Source organism: Geospiza fortis, unplaced genomic scaffold, assembly GCF_000277835.1.
Source record: "Geospiza fortis unplaced genomic scaffold, GeoFor_1.0 scaffold172, whole genome shotgun sequence".
Taxonomy (NCBI): domain Eukaryota; kingdom Metazoa; phylum Chordata; class Aves; order Passeriformes; family Thraupidae; genus Geospiza; species Geospiza fortis.
In genome coordinates this window covers 10,413,899-10,424,226 of record NW_005054309.1, presented here as the reverse complement: position 1 = coordinate 10,424,226, position 10,328 = coordinate 10,413,899, and the positions used below count along the sequence as shown (strand labels likewise).

The 10,328-nt window shown below is 45.0% G+C and overlaps 1 protein-coding gene across 3 annotated transcripts in view; it reads left to right on the top strand.

Annotated features, from left to right (window-relative positions):
• Positions 1 to 10,328, top strand: part of SMC4 (structural maintenance of chromosomes 4) — a 27,460-nt gene that overhangs the window by 15,966 nt on the left and 1,166 nt on the right. For all 3 annotated transcript variants that reach the window (XM_031055370.1, XM_031055369.1, XM_005419051.2), the window contains 16 exons: positions 614 to 741; positions 955 to 1,095; positions 1,812 to 1,962; positions 2,267 to 2,431; positions 3,149 to 3,382; positions 3,950 to 4,135; positions 4,735 to 4,896; positions 5,033 to 5,258; positions 5,356 to 5,435; positions 6,084 to 6,236; positions 6,339 to 6,465; positions 7,080 to 7,269; positions 7,771 to 7,915; positions 8,494 to 8,667; positions 9,120 to 9,302; positions 9,850 to 10,082. In XM_031055370.1, the coding sequence (XP_030911230.1) occupies positions 614 to 741; positions 955 to 1,095; positions 1,812 to 1,962; positions 2,267 to 2,431; positions 3,149 to 3,382; positions 3,950 to 4,135; positions 4,735 to 4,896; positions 5,033 to 5,258; positions 5,356 to 5,435; positions 6,084 to 6,236; positions 6,339 to 6,465; positions 7,080 to 7,269; positions 7,771 to 7,915; positions 8,494 to 8,667; positions 9,120 to 9,302; positions 9,850 to 10,082 (2,678 nt within the window). The remainder of the gene's footprint in view (positions 1 to 613; positions 742 to 954; positions 1,096 to 1,811; positions 1,963 to 2,266; positions 2,432 to 3,148; positions 3,383 to 3,949; positions 4,136 to 4,734; positions 4,897 to 5,032; positions 5,259 to 5,355; positions 5,436 to 6,083; positions 6,237 to 6,338; positions 6,466 to 7,079; positions 7,270 to 7,770; positions 7,916 to 8,493; positions 8,668 to 9,119; positions 9,303 to 9,849; positions 10,083 to 10,328) is intronic.

Below are 10,328 nucleotides of genomic sequence, written 5' to 3'. Positions count from 1 at the left end.
CAAAGCCTGGATGTGGCACTGGGTGCCAGGGTTTAGCTGAGGTGTTGGGGCTGGGTTGGACTCAATGGTCTTGAAGGTCTCTTCCAACCCAGGGATTCTGTGAACTCCTGGGGCATCCCAAACAAATCCCAGCATTTCTGCACACAGCCCTGTGGGGAATTCAAAATACAAAGAATTACTGCTGATGCCTCAGGTTTTAGCTTTTATATTTTTCAGACTCTGTGCTGCTTTAGTGGGTGGGTCCGAGCTTCATATTAGAAGTATTCATATCACTCCTCACAGAGTAGGGAGACAAAACAATTCCTGTATTGAGTGCTAAAACGAAAAAAAGCTCTGAATAAAATCAGTTTGTTTTCCTTGATGTGTCTGTAGAAAATCCTGTAGCAGACTTGTTTTAAAAATAATCATCACCTGTAGTTGTAGGAATTAAATTAAAAATGGCCAGTCAGAAGGCTGAGATAAAGGAAACCACCATAAAATTGCTTGGCAGAGGTAATTCCTGATACCATTTTTCCAGAGGCTTCATGTCCTACAAAGGGTTTGGAATTTTCTCCTCATGGTTTCCTCCTGTAGTGCTGGCCCTGCCTCAGCTCTGCCCTTCTGTTTTCTCCAGTTAAATCGAGTTAAACTGGTGGAGAAAGAAAAAGATGCCTTAGAAGAGGACAAGAACAAAGCCATTGAGTTCCTTTGCTTGGAAAACCAAATATTTAAGGAAAAGAATCAGATGTGTCAATATTACATGTAAGTAATTCTCAGGGTTTGGGTTGGCTTTAATGTGGTGGGACTGCTGTTAAACTTTGCTTCAGTATCTCTAATTAGAAATATTTTCCATTTCTAACTCCAAATTATTGTTAATTTTTGATATTTTACATAATTCTGTTACACTGAGAATTGGAACTAGAGATTCATTGTGAAGATGGAGAAAAGTGAGGATTTATTGTTTTGTTTTCCTAGCCATGACCTAAAGAAACGAATTAATGACCTGGAAATGCAGAAGGAGAAAATTAATGAAGAAACTAAAAGTATTAATGAGAAAAGCAGTAAACTTGCAGAGGAAACAAAAACCAAGAATAAAGCTTTGAAGGAACTTGAAAAGTGAGTACTTTAGGGATGTGCAGTACTGTGTTTTGCATGTTTCCCACCAAAAAATTAAATTATCTGAGTCACTTCTAGTACATCTAAATACACAAAGAAGCATTTAAATTAATGTGCAAAAATAAATTAAATGCACAAAAATAAATTAAAGCAAATTCACACAGGTTTGATTTGGTTCTGGGTAAGGTTCACAGTTACAAGAAGGAAATGTCTGATCCTTTAAAGAGATTTAAAACATTTCTTTATATTGACTGTACAAAAAAAAAGAATTAGTAAATGCTTTTTAGATTTGCAGCCCTAATGCTCAGGGACATGAATTTGGGAATTTTTCCCTGGTTTCCTCATGAATCATTTCTGCATAAATTGTGTTTCTTAAAATTGCTTTGCCTGGGTGCTGATCCTCAATCCAGCTGCAGTATTGACCTGCTCATCCTCAGGGAATACTGGGGAGAGATGGGAATTGTCAATTGTGTCAATTAAAAAAATGAAAATTTCTGAAAATACATTTAATATTGCTTGGGCAATTCATCTTTTTCTGATGGGACATCATTTTCCCAGGGAAAATACTGGGAATATAGTGAATATTGGATATTGTTTATCACAAAACCTGAGTAATATTAGCTTAAATTCTCCATGTTGACTTATTAAAGCAACCTTAATAAGCCTTATTTTTATACTATATGAAATCATTATTTTTTCTTTCTTTTTTCCTCCAGGAAATGCCATAAAATTACAAAGTTCATCGAGGAAAATAAAGAAAAATTCACTCAGTTGGATTTGCAGGATGTAAAAGTGAGGGAGAAACTCAAACATGCCAAGAGCAAGGCTAAAAAACTGGAGAAGCAGCTTCAAAAGGACAAGGAAAAGGTAGGGGGTTGGATCAGCTGGATTGGCTTGGAAAAGTGCAATAAATTGTGGAGAAAATGGGAAGGGCACAAAGAAGGTGGAAATGGGATTGGAATTGTTTTAATTAGATATTTTAAACCATTAAATCAGCCGAGGTTTTGTTTGCTGATCACTCACTGCAGTGATCACTCCATGAGTGGAGTTAATTCATGGAGCTGTGTCGTCCCCTTGGTCACTGGGAGCTCTTGGGCTGCCTTTGGGTGCAGGAGGGATTCAGGAATTGCTGCCCAGTGGCAGAGGAGGCTCAAGGTCCTCTCCTGTGCAGGTGGAGGAGCTGAAGAACGTCCCCTCCACCAGCGCCAAGGCCATCGAGGACGCCACGGCCAAGAAGGAGCTGCTGGCAAAGGCCAAGGACAAGGAGGAGGCCAAGCTCAGGCAGGTCCTGGCCAGCCTGCAGGAGGAGACCAAGGGAATCCAGAAGGAAAAAGAGGTTTGGACAGGCAGGAATCACCCACCTGCTGTAACTTCCCTCTTCTGAAGGAAACCAGCACCAGGCACTTGTAAAATGCCATTTATTGACAATTCCACCGTTCCTTGTGATAGTTCAGAGGAGCCTTGGTGGGAAATGATCTTACTAAACCCTTGGCTGCTTTTTGAGTGCTCAAACATCACCAAGTAGCTCATTTATAGATTGTAATATAAATAATACACTCTGATTTTCTGCCACCAAAACATTTAAGCCAATGGTGTTGCTTAAATAAATAAAGATATTCTGGAATGATCTCTTCCCAGCCTTTCCCACACTGTCTGTGAATTAATGAACAACTACTTTAACATTTGGTTATTGGTGGTGTTGCTCAGTACCTGGAGGCTGGAAATTTATCCTGTAAATTTGCAAAGTTATTTTCTGTCCTTGAAAACATGGATTCTCCATGGATTTGAGCTGTAATTTAGCTTAATGTGTAGGGCTCCTCCCACCTTTTGAGAAAACCATCCAAAGCTTGTATGGAAATGCTCTGTGATAATTCCCTGACCTTCTTCATAATTAGGAAAAGCCTCATTAATGAAGCCCCAGCCATTCATGTTGATTAATGCAGAAGTGCTGCTTCTCCCAGAGAGCAGCAGTGTTTCCTGCTGCCAGGGCTGGAAAAGCCCATCCCACGTCCTGTTCCCTGTGGCCAGCTGAGCTGTCCCTGTGCTCCTGCAGGGCAAGGAGAAGGAACTGATGGAGTTCAGCAAGGAGGTGACTGAGAGCCGCTCCAACATGGAGATAGCGCAGTCAGAGCTGGAGCTCTACCTGAGCAAGTACAACTCTGCCCTGGCCCGCCTCAGCCAGGCCCAGGAGGCCCTGGGCAGCACCTCCAGCACCCTGAAGGAAAGGAAAGCTGCCATCAAAGACATCGCTGGCAAACTACCCCAGGCTGAGCAGCAGCTCAAGGAGGTGAGACTTGACTTTCCCATTTCATTCTGTGTCACACACAAACCAAAGGCTCACTCTTCTCTTTGGCAGTAATTGTGGTGAAAATAAACCATGACCCATCTCCTCTAAAACACCACTGAAAAGCTCTTTTCTAATATTCACTTTGCTGGTGGAGCAAATACTGGATTTCAGACTGACTTTGTTAAGCCAATGTTGACTTAACTTAAATCCTACACATCCCTGCAAGGGAACAGATTTAATTTGGCACTGACGTGGCTGCATTCCTGAGCTTTCTTCAGGGTGCTGAGGCCCTGGCACAGGTGCCCAGAGCAGCTGTGGCTGCCCCTGGATCCCTGGCAGTGCCCAAGGCCAGGCTGGATGGGGCTTGGAGCAGCCTGGGACAGTGGGAGGTGTCCCTGCCATGGCAGGGGTGGCACTGGGGGAGCCTTAATGTCCCTCCCAACCCAAACCACTTTTGAATTTCATTTCCTGCTCCTCAATCATTTCCCAAAGAACAAAGCCATGCATTGAAGGCTCCCTGAATGCAGTAGATTTTGGGAGGCTGAGCCAATGTCTTTGAACCCCCAGAAAGAGAATGCTCTGGAGAAGCTGGGAAGGGAAGAATCCGGAGCCAAGGATCTCGTGCGAAACCTGCGCCGAAAAGTAGAGGAAGCCAAAAGTTCTTTAGCGCAGAGTCGCAGCCGAGGAAAAGTGCTCGAGGCTCTGCTCCAGCAGAAGAAATGTGGGAATATTCCTGGCCTCTATGGAAGGCTGGTAAGTGATAGAAGGCTGTTACAATTCTACTGTTGAACTTTGGAGGAGCTGAGTGGTGTTCCTGTGATGAAGTGTGGGATGCCTCACTTCCCTGGCATTAGGAGTTTGGAGTGGAGGAGCTGAGTGGTGTTCCAGGAGTTTGGAGAGGGATCCCTCACTTCCCTGGCATTAGGAGTTTGGAGAGGGATCCCTCACTTCCCTGGCATTAGGAGTTTGGAGAGGGATCCCTCACTTCCCTGGCATTAGGAGTTTGGAGAGGGATCCCTCACGTCCCTGGCATTAGGAGTTTGGAGTGCAGAGCTGTAAATCCTCTGGACTTGCTGTAAAATCAAACATTTTTCAGTTTTTTCCAAGCAATGTTGGTTTAAAATACTGAAAATTCAGAGCTGAGCTTTTCATTCCTGGTGCACATCAGTGTAATTGTAAAAGTGCTGGTTTTGTATTCTGCAGTTTTTTGTCCAAGGAGAATTATCTCTGCTTCAGAAAAATCAGTTAATTCAGATTTTAAGAAGTGCATTCATGGATTTACTGGGACACAACTCAAAGAGCAGCTCAGGTGCCAACTAATCAGTGTTTGCCCCTCGTCCCTCCATCCTCAGGGAGACCTGGGAGCCATCGATGACAAATATGACGTGGCCATTTCCTCCTCGTGTGGAGCCTTGGACCACATTGTTGTGGACACCATTGACACTGCCCAGGCCTGTGTGAACTTCCTGAAGGCTGGAGGGATTGGAGTTGCCACCTTTATAGCCCTGGACAAGGTGAGAAAATAAATCATTTTACTCTTAATTGCAGTCTAATTACATTTCTTTTAAAGCCTTAACATGCCATAGAATAACAGGATGACCTCAACATTTATCCCCAAGACTGATTCCTTGATTTCCTCTGTGGATGCAGATGGCTGTGTGGGAAAAGAAAACGCAGAAAATCCCAACTCCTGAGAACGTGCCGCGCCTCTTTGACCTGGTGAAGGTGGAGGACCCCAAGGTTCGCCTGGCATTCTACTTCGCTCTCAGGGACACTCTGGTGGCCAAAAACCTGGAGGAAGCCACCAGAATAGCATTCCAAAAGGAGAAAAGGTGGAGGGTGGTAACCCTGCAAGGACAAATCATCGAGGTGTCAGGTACTGCAGCCCCAGCTGGAGCTCCACTGGAAGCACTTTGTGGGTGATATCGCAGCCCAAGGAGCTCTCTGAGCTCTTTTCATCCCTTTTTCTGTAGGAACCATGACTGGTGGGGGAGGAAAAGTCATGAAAGGCAGAATGGGCTCCTCAGTCGTGATGGATATCTCAGAAGAAGAGGTGAGTACATCATGGAAATGCAATTCCAGCAGGATTCCTTCCTTTGGGCAGTTCTGACACACATGTGCCTTTCAGAGCACCATGAGCAGGAGCAGTCTGGGATGGAAGATAATTACAAAGGGTTACAAAGCCAAAATTCCCAATGTTAGCAGAGGTTAGAATGCTTTGAAGTGCATCAGGGATAAAAGGGTTGTCACTGGCAGAGGCTGCCCAGGGAGGTTTGGAGTCCCCATCCCTGGAGGTGGCACTCAGTGCTCTGGGTTGGGGACAAAGTGGTGACCAGGCACAGGCTGGACTCCATGGTCCTGGAGGGCTTTTCCAGCCTCAGGGGTTCTGGGGTTCTGTGTTTGTTCACAGCCCAGCCCATTACTGAATTCAGCCTCACAGTGCTCCCGTTGATAGCTTGGACACCATTTTGGCAGAGCAGGATACAGTTTGCTTTCCCTTCTGGATTCCATTTAGGTTTTAATCTGGAGCTGCTCCTCTTGTTTCTCACTGGCACAGCTGATGCTCCCAGCACTCAAAACTTCAGCTTGGGGAGTCTTACTCCACTTTCTCCTGTGTTTTAAGAGTTATTGAGCACAGGGATGAGCCCTGGCTTGGTTTTGTCATGGTGACATCAGTAAATAATCCTCTCACTGTGTGTAGATCAGCAAGATGGAGTCCCAGCTGCAGAGGGATTCCAAAAGAGCCGTGCAGTGCGAGGAGGAGAAATCCCAGCTGGAGGAAGCCATAAAGAAACTGCAGCAGGACATCCGGGAGATGAGGAACACCTCGGAGAAATACACAGCGAGTATCCAGGTGGGAACCCTGAGCACTTCCCAGCCTCAGCCCCACACAGCCCTGGTGCTCCCAGGGACTTTCCAAGGACAAGATTCCAGCCCACTTTTGTGTTCTCTGCAGGGATTTTCTGAGCAAGAAATTGATCTCAAAAATCAAATCAAGGAACTTGAAGCCAACGTCGCTGCTGCTGCTCCAGACAAAACCAAACAGAAGGAGTTGGAAAAAGTCCTTGATGGTTATAAAAAAGGTACATTTTATGGAGAGGGGATTTGAGATAAAAGATGCTGTAATCTCTTCTAGCACTAGAGGATGGAATGGGTTTGGGTTTGTGCTTCAGTTCCCTGTCTTGGTTTGTGACCTTGTTTTTCTAAGGTGTTTCTAGAGATCAGAAAGTAAAACCCCTTTTCTTTGTAATTGCTCAGGTTCATGTGTTAGTCAAGCTAAAATAAACATGAATTTCAGTATTTTGTTTCTTTGCTTAGATTTTTGTGATTGTATCACACATTCATAGGGAAACTTAGTTTAATTAGGGGTAAGAATTGTTAATGAGGAGGCACTGATATAAAAGTGCCAGGCTCTTTTGCCAGGCTCTAACCAGGCTCTGCCATGAGTCTATAAATTAAATCCCTGTATTGTTTGTGGGAACACATCCCTTTTGTGCAGTGATGCTGTTCACATGCACACCAGCTCCTGGGAAATGCTGGTGCCAGTTCTTGAAATTTACCTTTTGAGCATCTTCCCATTAATTAAATGCCAAGAATGAGCTTGGAGTAAGTTCTAATGCACCAGCTCATGTATTGAAGTGCTCTGTGTACATTAAACAATCTTGATTTAAGAATTGACTCCCCTCTCCTCACACAGATTATGAGCGTGTGGCTCAGAAGGCCGGGAAGATGGAGGAGGAGGTGAAACGGCTGCACCAGCTCATCATGGACACCAACAACCAGAAACTGAAGGCTCAGCAGGACAAAATTGATAAGATTGACAAGGAAATGGATGAATGTTCCTCAGCCATCACCAAGGCCCAGGTGGCAGCCAAGACTGCAGACAGGTACAGCACGGGGAGCCTCAGGCTGGAGCTGCACTCACTCAGGGTCTGTGCTGTGTGGGGCTCAGGGAGGGAAAGGGAAGTCAAGTTTTGTAGTTTCTAATAGTTTAAAAGTCACATTTAATCAGCATTTCTCTAGTATTTGCCTGAATGATTTCTTTAATATTGCCTAATATTCAGGATAAAGTCCAAAATAGCACTCGATTGGATGTGCTGGAGCAGTTCAAATCTGAAGGGACTGATTTTATTAGGAGCTCTGTCAGGAAATAAAATGGGATCTATTTTATATGGGAGCTCACCACTCCACAGAGGTTCCAAACTCTGGAAGAAGAAACGAAGTCATTTAGTGAGGTCTGGCTGCTGAGGAAGACAACTTTGTTTTCCTTGGATCCCTCTGGAGTGTGGGAGTTGGTGCCTAAACCAGCACTCCCTCCATGTTGCCAGTGAGATTGTGCTCCTGGATTATTTTCTGTGAGGTGCACAAAGCTCCCTGTCCCTGGGCAGGAACCTGAAGAAATCTGAGGAGGCTCTGCAGCGCACGGAGAAGGAGATGGAAGAAAATGAGAAGGAGATGAAGAAATTGACAGCAGAGATGACAACGCTGGAGGACAAGGCCACCGAGGTGATGAACGAGTGCAAGCAGGCTGAGGTGAGTCCTGGCACCACTCTGGGCTCCAGGGAAATCAGGGAGAGGAGTTAAATCCTCCCTTGTCCCACTGACATCCCATTCTCTCTGCAGAGCAGCCAGGCTGTGGCAATGGTGTATTTTCATTTTTTATACTCACCTGGAAATTTATCCTGACCCAGTTTAGGAAAAAGCTTACACCAGGTCTCCCCAAACAAATTGCTGGGTTTAAAAGTTGCTTAAACATAAAACTTTTCCAGTTATGTGGAATTTTAATTTCCCATTTAGATTTCTGTGAGAGAGGGAAAACCAGAATGGCTGAAATGCTTTCAAATAAATTCAAGATTTGATGTCTTTCTCTAATTAGCTAAAAATGAGTGTAGGACCCGTTTGATCCAGATCTGGAATGAAAATTCAAAGTGTAGCATTTTCTCAGTCATTCCAGAATTCAGGGATCAGTTATAAATCCAAGAATATTTATTTGTTTCCATCCATAGCTGTGAGTAAATTAAGTGAAAACAGACTTTTCATCCAAAAAGGGGCAACATTTTTGTAGATGATCAAATTCCCTTTTGGGGGGTATTTGCCATTTTTCTATTCAGGAAGCTTTGCCAGCAGTGCAGGAGGAGAAGAAGAATTTACTCCAGGAGATGAAAACTATTCAGGATGCTGAACATGCCCTTCAAAGTGAAGCTCTGAGCATCAAGCTGAAAATTGAACAAATTGACGGCCACATTTCCACCCACCAGGGAAAGGTTAAATACTGGCAGAAAGAGGTAGGAAATGGTTTTGTTCCAAAAACTTAAATTGGGGAATTATGGAATGGTTTGCGTTGGGAGGGACCTCAAAGCTCATCCAGATGCACCCTCAGGGACACCTTCCACTATCCCAGGTTGCTCCAAGTCCTGGCCTTGGGCATTTCCAGGGATCTAGGGGCAGCCACAGCTTCTCTGTGGATCTCACAGGATGAACTCATTAATACCCCCATAGAAAACAGAGGACTTGGGAGAAAATTCCTCTTCAGATCCCACCTTATTGCTGGATATGCAGGAGCAGGATAATAGCATAAAGGGAATTCATTCTCTTTTTCACTTCCTGTTTTAATGGGACCTGTGGGAAGAATCTTGGAGCATTTGGAGATTAGAAACTTCCCTGTACTAACCCAGAAAAACCTCCTGTGAGAAGCAGCTCCAGGTGTGTGTTAAACTTGCCACCGGTGTGTTTGCAGATCTCCAAGCTGTCCCTGCACGCCATCGAGGGCGAGGCCCCCGAGCAGCTGCGGGTGCTGAGCGAGGAGGAGCTGGAGGCGCTGCAGGAGCCCGACGTGCTCAGCAAGAGAATCGCGCTGCTGGAGGCACAGCAGCACCAGCTGCGCCCCAACCTGGGCGCCATCGCCGAGTACAGGCGCAAGGTACAGCCCTGGGGGCAGTCCAGCCCTGGGCATTCCGGGATGACAGCCCCCATCCCCCTCCTTCCTTTGGGAAGCCTGGGATTTGCTGTTCCTGTTGGTAGCAGCTCATCCTTAGCCAAGGTGAAAGTTGTTTCTAGGAGCTTCCTGTGCCTTTTGTTTCCCACACCATCAGTGTCAGGTGACAACGACTTCCTGGGTGATCCTGAAGTCTTTTCCAACCTAAATAATTCCATGATTCTCCTGGGAATATTTATTCAACAGAATCAAGTCATCACAGCCGAGACAGACACACAGTACCCAGATTTTTCCCTCCTCACATTAGTAATAGTGAACCATTCAACAGATGAAGTATTTTTTATTTTGGCACAAGTTTGGTTTTTTGTTTTTCCTCAGCAGCAGAGATGGGAAAAGAGAGACAATTTGGGGGTTTTGTTTCAGGGCTGTTAGCCAAGCTGGGGAGAAGGAATGTTCAAATGGTAGGAAACGTGTTTAGGTTTAAACTGCAGCTGCTCTGAGTGCCCTTGGGTTTGGTTGTTTTCCCCTGCAGGAAGAGCTGTACCTGAAGCACGTGGAAGAACTGGACAACATCACCAGCGAGAGGGACAAATTCAGAGAGGCCTTTGAACAGCTGAGGAAACAGAGGCTGAACGAATTCATGGCAGGGTTTAATGTCATCACCAACAAGCTGAAGGAGAACTACCAGATGCTCACGCTGGGAGGGGATGCTGAGCTGGAGCTTGTGGACAGTCTGGATCCCTTCTCAGAGGGAATCATGTTCAGGTTTTTAAAATACTTTATATACCATTAGTTTTTAATCATCATAGTCCTTTTTTCAACCTGTTTTTAAAGTAAATGCTCACTGATCATCAGTGAACCAAGAAAGGCTCAATGTGGGCAAATAGTGACAGAAACCACAAGTTTTTAGCTCTTAGATCAATTTCTTTCTCCTGGAGAAATCAGGAGCTAAAGCAGTTGGAAAGTTTTAAACTCATTTCCCAGGCCCCTTCATTCTGCCTAGGGAATGAT